Here is a 13,568-nt window from a genome sequence, read left to right as displayed (position 1 = left end):
TCCTGTTTTAAACAAAGCAACAGCATTCTTGAGACAATCATGAAAATGTGATTATAATTGTTAAGTATTTTAATAGAATTGTATTTATGTAAGAAAGGTTCATGTTTTATAGAGATACATACTTCACTACAAAGAGTGAATTTAAATGATTGTTGTGACTTCCTTTTAAAGATTTCAGCAAAGATGAAAAAGGAAAAAGAAACAGAAGCAATAAAGTTTTGGTAATTTCTTAACTTGACTCAATACAAGTTCATTATTTGCTTTCTTGTGTCTGTTTGAAATAGTTTATGACAAAAATATAAGTACAATATTTTTATATTTTGATGTAAATATTCAAGCTATTGAAATCCTCCTTCCAAAAGAGGACGTTTCCTGCGCATTCTAAATAAGCCCAAGTAACACATCTGCAAATCTCTGGGCAATTTCTTTTCTGCCGCAAAAGGCAGCATTTGCTGCCTAACTGCACATTGCTGTGTTTTTGCTGAGCTGAACTAAAAAGATAGGTGTAGTTCAGGAAGTGATCCAACCAAAAACAGAAAAAGCCATTAAATATATGACGAGAGAAAAAAAAGAGTGGAATGGGGTTCTGTTGTCTATAGTTGAGTTCAAGTGCTTTTTTTCTTTTCTTTTTTTTTTTTTTTGAAACGGAGTCTCGCTCTGTCGCTCAGGCTGGAGTGCAGTGGCACAATCTCCGCTCACTGCAAGCTCCACCTCCCGGGTTCACGCCATTCTCCTGCCTCAGCTTCCGGAGTAGCTGGGACCACAGGCGCCCGCCACCACATCCGGCTAATTTTTTCTATTTTTTAGTAGAGATGGGGTTTCACCATGTTAGCCAGGATGGTCTCGATCTACTGACCTTGTGATCCGCCCGCCTTGGCCTCCCAAAGTGCTGGGATTACAGGCGTGAGCCACCGCGCCTGGCCGAGTTCAAGTCTAATGTTACTGTCAAAGTAAATATTTGATGAAATTGACTTTTAAAAATACTACCTACATCCGTTAATTCAATTCCATTTGATAACACAGCAGGATGTGGGTGGGGGAAGTTTAGAGGGTCAGAAAATTAGTTAATAAATGACTAATGGGAAAATCTCCCAAGAAGGCAGTATAATAAAATGCTTTTGCTTTTCTCTTCCCTAAATCCTCCTCCTAGTTTTTTTAGCTTGATTTAGAAAAATAAGGTTCTTAGGCAACTGATATTGTATGTATAATGCAATGCTCACAGTAGGGGTTCTGTTTAAAAAATAAAATAGAGGCTTGTGGGATAAACAGAGTGAGTCACACTTCTCTTAGATTTCCCTTCCGGGCACTTCAGTGTTGTCTCCGCTGTTTTCTCACTTGAGGGTTTGTAAACTAAGATGCTGAGTGAAATCTCAAGGGGAACCAACTTCCCAACTTCAATGGTGTCCAACTAATGTTCTCCCTGGACTCAAGCTGTAAATCAACTCATGGAGAGAAGGAAAAAGTTAGTTACAGTAATTGCTGCCAAGATAGCGAGTAGTTTTCAACATTATCAATTTAATGTAAAGATTGAGCTCGTTTAATTTATATCAAGCCCTTCTTATGATTAGAACAAGTTTATTTCCAGAAAAGTTCAATTATAAAACTATCAATAGGATTTACTAATTTCAATAAGACATTTTGCTTCAGGGTGAATTATACTAATTATTAATACATACAAGTCCCATTTGGACATAAAGAAAACCCTAGGTAGAGAAAAGAAAATAATAATTAACTAATTATTGTTCATTTTTAAATAACTAATTTAAGAAGAAAACAATAAAGTGTGTTTGTTCCACACTTCAGAAATAATTCTAACACACTGGCAAATTCCTGAGCAATATAGAGCTCACTGCTAATAAAGAACACTAACTCTCCCTCCTTGGAATGAGTTTCCTTTTGAATAAACCATATTAGACAGTTCTACTAAAGGACATATGATCCTTTTTATTTTTCATTAATCTATAAGAATTTAAACATGGCAAAATAATCAGAATGTTAACAAGTCAACTATTTTTTCATGTGTGATTATTTTAGATGCATCTCTAAATATCTTCAGCTGCAACTACTTTATATCCTAAACTTCTAAACATCTAAAAAAAATTTAGTGGATTTTATCTCTCATACTTCTTTTGTAATCAACTGAGGTCAGACAAAAACAATTAATTTGACCTTAACAATGTTTCTCTTATCTCACTAACTTTTAATAATTACTTTAGGATTCTTTCCCAGGCACTTGATTATGAATAGCAGAAAATCATATGACTGTGCTAGATGGCATCAGCTAATCCTCCAAAGCAACTGCTCCTCTCTGGTTTGGAAAGAAATCAACACCTCAGGCCTCCTCACAGAGATAATACACAATAGGCTATAACCCACAATAATTAAAATTTCTGTTAGCAAGTCTGTGATTTCCACAACTCCAGCTTACTGCTGTTAAAGATAACAAAAATTAACAAGGGCCATCTACTATTGTGAGCTCTACTCATTTAGGTTCTTTGGGAATAGGGCAGGATATAAATAAATAAACACTGGTAAACAGCCTAATACCTGCTCCCAACACAAGCTAAGCAAAGGAGGTTAGAAGTGTCAATATGGTTTCACTGGATTCATCCATTTTGAATCATTTTCAACATTGTATTATTTATTATTTCACAAATTGTTTTTAACCATCTACCTCGTGAATCATGAAACCAACCACTAGGAAGGGTATAAAGATACACACTATTCATTCTCTACCTTTCAAAGGTTTAAATTTATTGGAAACACTAAATATAGTCATAGTACTTAAAATTACTATATATCCATGATGGCTTAGACAGTTCATACATGATAACCCTTCAGTCTACCCAAATCCCCGCACAACAGATACTGGTTGTCCTTAGTTTACACTGTGCAAATGTATTACCTATTCTTTGAGTGTCCACCCATTCTCATCAAAACCATTTGCTTCAGGAAAAGCTGATCTCACCTCCAGGCCTCTGGGGCCAACTCTATCTATATGGTTAGACGAAACAGCAAATGCACTTTTATTATTAGAGCCAGTTTGTGTTATTTTTTCAAATTTTTGCAACAAAACACGATCCACAATACACAAGATCATATTCACTCCCCCAAATTAATATTTTCTTAAAGAGATGGGTGTTATATTTTCCTTCACTTTCTATTTTTTAGACATTAACGAGAAGCTTGGCTAGCATCACAAAAGCCTGAAACATCATCAAATAAATATTTGTTGAATAAATCAGCTGAACAAATGAATAAGTGAATAACATATTGAATACGAAATAATTTTTCTGTTCATATTTCACCCTTACTTTCCCATGTGAATATGCATGATAGTATATTGTAGTGATAAAAGAAAACAAAAAGCAATTTGATAATGGCACAGTCCTTTGAATTTATTTGGTTTTTCTTAGCTGATGGACAATTTTGCCTACTATCTTTTTATTCTATGGTAAATCATATTGACCTACTCTCTTCCCCGTTTGACATTATTTAAAAATCATTCATAACTGAAGTTAGGCGGCTAACACCAAGAAAATCGGAAATAGAAAAGAGTCACACAGGTGACCCTTAGGGCAGTAGAATGAGTGTTTTGTTTTCCTCATAGTGATCAAAAGTGCAATCGATTTCATTCAGCAGCCAACTGCAGTTGTTAAAGACATTAATGCCATGACTTAGGGCCCTTGTTCTCCAAGGAAGCTGAAGAATGTGTAGAGATGACACACAGCCTGAGGGGAAAGGGTGTGGTGGGGAGAAGAGAAATACTTTGAAAATATTAGTCACACAGACATGCTGAAGATCCTTCACCTCATGAGTGATAACTACTCCAGTGAGAGGTGATTAACTGTTACATTTAAAGTGGGAAATGCCTATATAGAGAGAGAAAATGGTTATTTATTTCCAGACCCTGCCAACTTCCATATCGCTCTCTTGCTGTGTCATAGTCACAGACCTGTTCAAAGACAGGAACTATAATTTCTAATCTTCCCGTTCAAGAAATAATTTTATTGATCTCCACTTCATCTTTTATTTTCCCCATGATTCAGCAGGTCAAAACTGTTCCAGTTCCTGTAGCATCCTATCATTCAGCAAAATGTCCATGAGGTTAAAATGTCTTACAAGTTAATAGGAGGTGAAGAAATTTATTTCAGCACCAAGGAGAGTGCCCTGTTATTTTCAATTGGTTTTATGTATTTGAAACTATGTATTGTTTCTGAGGATAGAAAAAAAATTGAAAAGTGATTGGACAGAAAGCTGCTAAAAGCCTATTTTAATAATAAGAAAAAATATATTCATTTTTCTGAAATTAAAAACTTGCCAAGGTTTCATACCTGTTCATGATTGCAACAATGTGCTCTTCTTTCGGCTTTCAAATATGTCGGAATTAGCAATTCTTTGCCTATTTTTCTAATTAGCCGGGCGTGGTGGCGGGCGCCTGTAGTCCCAGCTACTCGGAGAGGCTGAGGCAGGAGAATGGCATGAACCTGGGAGGCGGAGATTGCAGTGAGCCGAGATTGCGCCACTGCACTCCAGCCTGGGCGACAGATCGAGACTCTGTCTCAAAAAAAAAAACAAAAAAAACAAAAAAAAAAAAACCAGTTTCTGCATGCAATTAGACTGGCTCAATAAAGTCACAGAAGTGTTAAATTAGCAGTAATTAAAAGCTTCATGCAGCAACTCCTAAACTTTTTCTCACCATTTGCAGAGCTGTGCACGTAGCAAATGCTCAATACATATTTAAGTCAAGTGAAAGAGAACAAATGAATGACTGGCATCCATTAAGTGAGAAGGAGGAACGAATAAATGCCTTGTTTGTAATGAAAGTCACTTTCTGCAACTAGTCTCAAAGATCCTCACATACGACATTGCTCAATCTGAAACTTGAACACATCCTTCCTGGGCCTACATAAATGTAGTCTCTCTGGATCTCAGAAAAATAATGCCCCAGACCACACCTTTCATCTCTTCTAAGTTTTCCATGTAAAGCATTCTCCTTAGAGCCCTGGAAAGGTTACTAAAATTTTGACCCACTTAATCCTACACCTTCAGGGCAACATGGCATTCACCTGTGGTTTCCTTAATGCCCAAACCAGCCAGCCAACCCGTTTCTGCCGTGTTAACAAATGGACAGGACACAGGCGCCAGAGGTTAAACTTTCTTCCTCTTCCCCCATGTCCCCAGGTGAACCATAATTACCATCCCTATTCCCAAGCAACCAGGTAGCCCCTTCCTCTGTGCCAAGAGAAGAAAACACTATGCTTCCCTCTCCTGAGAGACCTTCAAGAGTTTAGAGACCCCTAAGTCCAGCTGTGCTAAAAGATAAAGGACAATAATGCAAGTCTGCTCTGAGCTGCCTCCATAGCCAGCCATAGGGTAGCCCTGAAGGACTAGAACCAAGGACAAAGCCAAAGGTGAAAGAAAATATGAAAAAGTGAAAACACAGTATTTAAACAGAATTTTCCAACAGCCTGCATATAGTGAGGACTTCTCAAGCTTCTGAATCCTTTTCCATTGAATTGTGCAATGGCACATGTATGAGCAAAGTCAAGCCTCCTGGCTCCCAGGTAGGCACAGCCCAGTTCTTAGCTCCTAGGAAGCTTCAGGGCTTAAAGCTCCACTCTACTTGGACTGTACTATCAGGCCCCCAAAATGGGGGGAGCCGCCAGGGAAGGACTGATTTCCATTTCAAACTGCATTCTGGTACTTTGTACTCCAGCACCATTGGCCGATCAATATTTAATGCTTGGAGATTCTGACTCTGCGGGAGTCATGTCAGGGGACCTTGGGAGCCAATCTGCTTGAGCTTCTGAGTGATAATTATTCATGGGCTCCTGCCTCTTGCTCTTTCTCTAGCACGGTCCCACTCTGCAGACTCAGTGCCTTATTCAGTCTTCTCTCTCGCTCTCTCCGCTGCTGTAGCCGGACCCTTTGCCTTCGCCACTGCTCAGCGTCTGCACATCCCTACAATGGCTAAAACAGCAATGGGTAAGGCACTGCGCCTCGTTCTCCGTCGGCTTTACCTGGAGCCCACCTCTCACCTCCTCTCTTGAGCTCTAGAAGCATTCAGAGATATTTTATAAAGAAAAAGACGTTAATGGTAACACAGGACCAGGAAGGACAGGGCAGTTCTGGGGGAGGTGGGAGGGCAGAGAAGAGGTCTATGGAAATCTAAAGCGAAGAATTTCTTTTAAAAGGTAGAAGCAGGTAAGTTTCCCTCCTGTGGGTAGAGAATTTATTCTGTTTCCATATTTAAAATTAGGACTCAATCGTGATGGGAGGAAGCTACCTTAACTGTTTGCCTTAAATGGGCTTAAGGGACATTTTGGAAAGTGCTTTATAACGACCTTTTTTTCTTTCTTTCTTCTCTAGTTTAAGAAGAAAAATAGGAAAGGGGAAAAGGGAAGGTGGGAGAAAGGAAAAAGAAAATTGCAAAGTCAAAGCGGTCCCATCCCGCTGTTTGAAAGATGGGTGGAGACGGGGGGAGGGGATGGAGAGAACTGGGCACATTTTACGGTATTGTCTCCTCGGAGAAACCGCTAGTCCTGGGGTGCGGTGCAGGGAGGTAAGACGGCCGGGGACAGGGTGGGGGTAGGACCTGCGCTCCTTTGTTTTAGGGCAAGGGAGGGGAAGGAGAGAGGAAGTCGCGGAGGGCGTGGAGGGCGCGGGTGGGCAGCTGCAGGGGCGGGGAAGCGCGCGGCGGGGAGGGGTGGAGGGACAGCGGCTTCGAAGGCGCTGGGGTGGGGTTTCTTTGTGTGCGGACCAGCGGTCCCGGGGGGAGGCACCTGCAGCGCTGGGCTCACAATGCGGACAGCCCCACCCAGTGCGGAACCGCGCAGCCCCGCCCCCCGCCCGGTGCTGCATCTTCATTCGAAAGGGGGTCGGGTGGGGAGCGCAGCGTGACACCCAGGAGCCCAGCCCTGCGGGGACAGCGGCGCCACGCCCCGCGCTCCCCGCTCCCGACTCCCCACCGCGGCTTCCAAGAGAGACCTGACCACTGACCCCGCCCTCCCCACGCTGGCCTCATTGTTCTGCTTTTAAGAGAGATGGGAAAAGTGGGTTAACATTTTTCTTTTAGGAAGCAAATTACATAGAGTGTTTAGACATAGACACAGATAAATGGTTCTCTGAAGACCTTTGATCTCGTTTGCGGGAAAAGCTTCTAGAACCTAGACATGTGTATGTATAATAATAGAGATGACATGAAACCGTATATAAAGCAAAAGAGGTCAAAGTCTTAAGTTGAGCCACGCGAAATTTCCGTTTTGTGGGTCAGACAGTGCTAAATATCGGCAATTTCATAAGCTCAGACAAGACAGTAGAGACACAGGATGACCGGAAAAGATTCTGGATTCAGGGCCTTCATCCGCAATTGGTCTTGTGCCTTGAGTGCCCACGGTTCTGGCGATCAGTGGCCCCGGGGTGAACAGGCAGGGTGGGGCCTGGGGTCCTCTGGCAGCTGGAAGCACGTGTCCGCCGGGACTTGGTTGCAGGATGCGGAGACAGGGAAAGCTGCCGAAAGGGCTCCATCTGCGCGGCTCCGCCCTGCCCCACCCTCCCCGCGGAGCTGGGGAGACCTCAGGCTCCGAGACTGGCGGGGAAGAGGAATATGGGAGGGGCAGTTGAGCTGTATGCAGTCCTGGAACCTCTTTTTTCAGTCCCGCAGTCCACACCGGCCCGAGCACCCCTTGATGTGCGCAGACCCCCGGCGTGGCTCTCAGCCCCAGCACCGAGCCCCTCCCAGCCAAGCGGGTGGCTCTGCAGAAAAGCTGGCTCGAGCCCCTCCCGGCCACACAAAGGCGCGGCCCCACCCAGCCCGGGCGCGAGACCGCAGAGGTGACCCCCTTCCCGGGGATTCAGGGAGGGCTCTCTCTTCTCGCCCACCCACGGTCCGCGGAGCTCGGGGCTTTTTTTCCCCCAGCCCAAGCCCCCCGCCCAACCTCTGTTCTCTATGATTTTCCAGAATGGAGACCCCGCGAGGGGCTTCTCTAAGGGAGACCCTCGCTCCTCCAGCGGGGCGCGGCTCGGCCCCACCCCTCCCAGCTGAGGCCCAGAGCCGCCTGCCGCTGGCCGGGTGGGGGCGCACGTGGCGATTGGGTGCGTGGAGCGCAGCCAGCCCTGCAGAGCCCCGCGCCGCGCCCTGCGCTCCCCTCCCCGGAGCTGGGCGCTCGCCCCCGCGGTGCAGCCGGGGAGACCGGTTTCTGCGCAGTGTCCTGAGCTACCCCCGCTTTCCACAATTCGCAGTTCACTCGCACGTCCAGAAAGGTTCTGAGAATGGGTGGTGGGGGCGATCTCGCCTCGCTTTCTGCACCCCTCAGAAAGGTTTCCGCTGCAGGCTAGCGGCTGCAAACTCATCATCATCAGTATTATTATCATTTCAAATCGTTGTTATTATTTAATGATTCAGTAGCCTTATTTGTTCTCATTTACTCAAAAGGGACGTGGATTGCTCTTGGTTAAGGATTAACCCTTGTTGCGTTCACTTTGCTTCCTCCTAATTGCCCTCATCCCTTTCCCCCACAAAAAGGAAAATTTGTCTCCAGTCGTTCATTTTAAGATATAAAGCAAATATATTTTTGCTTCCTGCCAGGATTATATATGTTCATGTGGCTAAGATACATGTGCAGGTGCTTGCTAAGAGCAGGGTTTGTGTGCCAACGATTGCTGGAAAATTCTCTGCAGAGAATTGTTTGTGGCTGCAATGGGTGAGAATACACATATATAATTGAGATGATCTTCAACATAAGGTTATATCTATAAATATATAAACATAGTTTATGCACAAAATTTTAACTTTTTTCCCCCGAAACTGTCCTTCCAACTGCTGATTCTTGATACAGCCTCAATCCTACACAGATACATGGATCGTGAAATGGTAGCCGCCATCCAAATAAAAATCTCACCCCAAATATGACAAACGCAAAGATCCTTTCTGGCCATAATTTAACCTCATTTGCAAATCATGAAAAGAACACTACTTCTGCAGTATTAAAATAATAGATTTTGAAATTAATTCCAATTTCAAAGATAATTAATTATCAGGGCGAGTGCTTTTTTCCTGATTTATTAAACAATTAGGTATTCAGCATGATTGTAAGAGGTGCATATAATATTCCCCATTATCTTTTCTAATGAAGTGGGCAGCTTCTGAATGGATATGTAAGTAACTAGAAATGAAAAGTTGAGGATTTGGTCAGGATTTCAGGATAAAACTGAAAGAAATGGCAGTAGTTTATCAATTAATCTCATGTATTTAGTTTATACCAGGTGAGTAAGCTGAGCCTGCAATAAACACTCTCTGACCCAGTGTAACACGTCGCAGGTAGCTAGAGTGATAGTATAAATTAATAGACCTGGTGGTGTTTGTCTATGCACGTTAAAATTCTCTGAGAGAAAGTATATTTTAAAATGATAATTAAGATTGGACATTTGTGCTATTAAAACCTAGAACTTTAGTCAAAATTCACAGTGGTTTTTTACAATAATGTGACTTACAGATTTGTAGTAAATTATTCTATTCTAAAAGAGAAATGAGTGTTTTTATTGTTACAGCTATTACCTCGTTAATATTTTTAGCAAACTTTTATTTGTTGCATTGAAAGTAGTTTTAATTACTTTGGGTTTTTATTTTTCAAATTACTAATGGATAGACGGTGGAATAAGCATTTGATCATTTGGCACAATATGACTTCCATCAAATAGCTCATTCTCAGTGACTAAAAAATGCTGCAAGAGGCTACATTTTCCTCAGATTCAGGAAATGTCCTTTCAGAGTGCCATAAGGCTGATTCATATAATAAAATAGTTTTATTCCCTATAATTTAAGATCAAATAGTTACTTAGTTCTGTGAATACCTAGCAGTAGCTATCAAACAGAATTTTGAAGTTAAATCTGTACAACTAACAATGAAGTGGAGGATGAATCGATTACATATTGAATGGAAGACTTTGTCATTGATAAATTCAGACCATCTTTAGGAAAATTCCGTATTTATCAATCACCATTATTTTTTACTTCAACTGAGTGTGACTGATCATATGCTCAGGCTTCCTTGGTAGCTCATTGCTCACAGGTGGCTGAAAAAAGCTGGCCTCCGAGCAGGAGGAAGCTCACAGCACAAACCTAGGCCTGGGCGTGGCCACCGGGAGCTGCTGATAGCGAACCCCAGCTCACACCAGTTTCTTTTTTGGTCGTGGGAAGAAAAACACATATTATCCTGTTGTCACAAGAACTGTGACCTTATATGAAAAATGCTATAATTTTTTCATTAAAATAGAAAATACTGAATTAGCCAGTGGCCCAGATGTTTTCAGAACCTAGACTGGTTCTGTCCATTGGAAAACCTCGGTGTCTGCATTAACTTTTCACCACACTAGAGGGCAATCGTGTTCTCTAAAAAAGCAGATGATTGATGTAATCCTAGTTCCAAATATTAACTGTTTAATAAAATCTTTTCTTTTACCAGGAACATTCGAGTGTTTATTCAATAAGCTGATGCCATGCTTTACCCTAGTGGATGAACAGAGCTTGTACAATTTTCAAGGAGACAGGATGAAATGAGTGGTCATAATCTGAAAGTAGATACACGCCCTGGTTAATTATTCCCTGATGGTTTTACTTCTCAGTTTTATTACACTGTTACTATAATACCATTTATGTTACTTCTGAGATTTTTGTAGTGGATAAATAGTAGAAAAATGTCAGTAGTAATAGCAAAATTATTTAGCAGCCGAATATTTTAATGCTTAAAAATAAAGGAATAAATTAAAGAAAATCATTGTTTACTTCTTCATCGATTTGAAATGTGCCCCCTGTTCAGGGCACATCTGAATATCAGAATCTCCACCTGCAGAGAATATGCAGGTTAGCGAGTAAAACAGGCAGGTATGTGATACTGAGGAGGTGTACCAAAAACTGACTGCTATTATTTTTCCCATCTTCTAAGTCTGTCTTTCTTTTCCATTTAAAGATACCTTTTTAAATCTAATCCAATGTGATTTCAATCTAATTTTATCAGATTTCAACAATTATTGAGCATCTCCTTGTAGTGGTTTTCTGTTTATTAGAAAATCGATGTTAATTTTAATGAAGTAAGAAGAAATATATAAGCATAAACTAATTTTGGGTATCATCAAAAGTGGATTTTTTAAATGTATGCATTGATAGAATTATTTTTCTATTACATTTTATGTAATTCTAATCCATCTATAAAATATTTAATAGTGTCATATTACTGTGTTCCTCAAACCTTGATTTGCATATGAATTACCTTTGATTTTCATTAAAATGCAAATTCTGATTCAATACATCTGGCTTGAGGCAGACATTCTGTCTTCCGAACAAGCTCCCAGATGATGCTGATTCTGACCACTAAACACATCAGTTTTAGGGATATTAACTTGTAATATACAGGTATCCCTCCTAGTAAGCTCTGGTATTATGTCTTAACATTTTTAAATCCATGGTAATCTTTACAAAATATTTTACTTCTGAACTCATATACCTAGGGATTTTATTACTCTGGGAATTATGTGTTCTGCCCCATCACTCTCTCTTAATTGGATTTTTTAAATTATATTCATATTGCAGGACTCGGCAGAAGACCTTCGAGAGAAAGGTAGAAAATAAGAATTTGGCTCTCTGTGTGAGCATGTGTGTGTGTGTGCGAGAGAGAGAGAAAGAGAGAGAGTCTGCCTAAGAAGAAATGAATGTGAATGCGGCTTGTGGCACAGTTAACAAGGATGATAAATCAATAATGCAAGCTTACTATTATTTATGAATAGCAATACTGAAGAAATTAAAACAAAAGATTGCTGTCTCAATATATCTTATATTTATTATTTACGAAATTATTCTAAGAGTATTTCTTCCTGAATACCATGTGAGAAAATTCTTAAGAATTTATTGAGTTTGACTGTATATTTGAAAAGAGTGTTTTCTTCTGCTTATCTAAGTCAATAAAGGATCTTCACTATTCAATTCTAACTTTCTAAGGAAGTCAACCTGCAGATCAAAAAGAGGATCTTCAAGGAATAGCATCAAAGACATACTCAGGTCTCCCATGCAGTGACTGGCTGACCATGCAGCCATTACCACCTTTCTGGAAATGTTATGCTGCAAAAATGATACAATACATGAAATATCTCAAATTAAAAATATAGCATTTCCCAAATAGGGCACTAAAAACATGATTCCAAATAAAACTAGCTTCAGGGTTTGCAGAATATACTGTTAACACAAAGTTGGACTAAGTCTCAAAGTTAGCCATTCAGTTGTTGTTAACAGTTCATTTCAGCGTCTCTCAGAAGCTGGGTAACTTTCCATTTTTGCAATTTCTTGTACATTGAAGGAAAGGAAGACACACTAAGACAGCATTACAAAAGTAATTCATGTTTTAAATGTTTAATTCTGGCAGTCAGTTGGGGCTATCTGTATAACCTCATTTGGAGATGACAAAAATCTAAACTTGAGGGCCTTGAGCCAACAAGTCTTCCTAACTATTTCTTTACTCAAACATTTTCCCGCAAATGTGCTTTCTTTCAACAGTTTTTCTGGTGTATTCATAAATTCCAGATTCTCTATGGGAAGTAACTTTTATTGATTGATTTAACCCTTGTATAGCACATACAACATGCAAGGCATTGTTCTAAGAACTTTCCACATATTAACTGTGTTAATCACCTAATAATCCTAAGAAGTAGGTTCTATTACAGATATGGAAACTGAGGCACAGAAAGTTGAAGTATCTTACTCAAGATCACACAGTTAGTCAGATCCAGAATTTGGGCCCAGGCCATCTGGCTTTGGAATCCATGTTTCACCAATTCCTGCTAGTCTCATATCTGTTCCATGTTAGAGGTGAGCTCCCACTGCAGAGGTCACACCTGTGATATCACCATTTTATTTAAACAGACCTGAGATGGTCTTCTCCTTTCTGATCACAGACTCACCTTGAAGAGAAAACACTTCCAAATTGATGCCTAGTTTTAATAGCTTACCTGGGGCTTATTCAAATAATTGCCATGATTTAGGCTTTGGGAGAAAGAGAGCTATGAGGCCGTGTGGGTTGTAACGTATGAGACACATGGCATTCTGCAGGCTCAGCACAGCATCGATTTCTGGCGTGAACACACTCTGACGACCAGTTCCAGAAATAACGTTGACTTAATCTCCTCAGTCCCATCATGGTTAGCACATTTCAAAATGCCTCCTTAACTACTTCCATAGGCCAGAGAGATTTAGTTTTAACATTTTGTTGAATAAAATAAATTTACACATTCACATTTAATATAACTATTAGATGTTATTTCAAGATTCTCTTCATATTATTACCATCAAAGCAGGCAGGCAGGCAGAAGAGAACTGTAGGAAGGTTCTGAATCCCTTGTGAAACATTTTTAATTATCTTTTAATAAAGGAATCAGGCCCTGTCTTTTGTCAAGGAGACATTTGCAGTAGTAAAGCTTGTGTTTATAATATCCATTTTTATTAGTCATGATTAAAGATAACATTTGTGTACATTTGTTCTCACAAAACACTTTTATATGAATGTAAAGGTTAATGCATT

At 40.5% G+C, this 13,568-nt stretch overlaps 1 protein-coding gene across 1 annotated transcript in view; it reads left to right on the top strand.

Moving 5' to 3' along the window:
* The first annotated feature begins 5,611 nt into the window (after positions 1-5,611).
* STMN2 (stathmin 2) overlaps positions 5,612-13,568 on the top strand; it is a 55,691-nt gene continuing 47,734 nt past the window's right edge. The window contains exon 1 of the mRNA XM_012496088.2: positions 5,612-5,988. Coding sequence (XP_012351542.2) covers positions 5,970-5,988 — 19 coding nt within the window. The 5' untranslated portion in view covers positions 5,612-5,969. The remainder of the gene's footprint in view (positions 5,989-13,568) is intronic.

The sequence above is a fragment of the Nomascus leucogenys genome, chromosome 16 (genome assembly GCF_006542625.1).
Source record: "Nomascus leucogenys isolate Asia chromosome 16, Asia_NLE_v1, whole genome shotgun sequence".
NCBI lineage: Eukaryota > Metazoa > Chordata > Mammalia > Primates > Hylobatidae > Nomascus > Nomascus leucogenys.
This window is presented reverse-complemented; position numbering and strand designations above follow the sequence as displayed.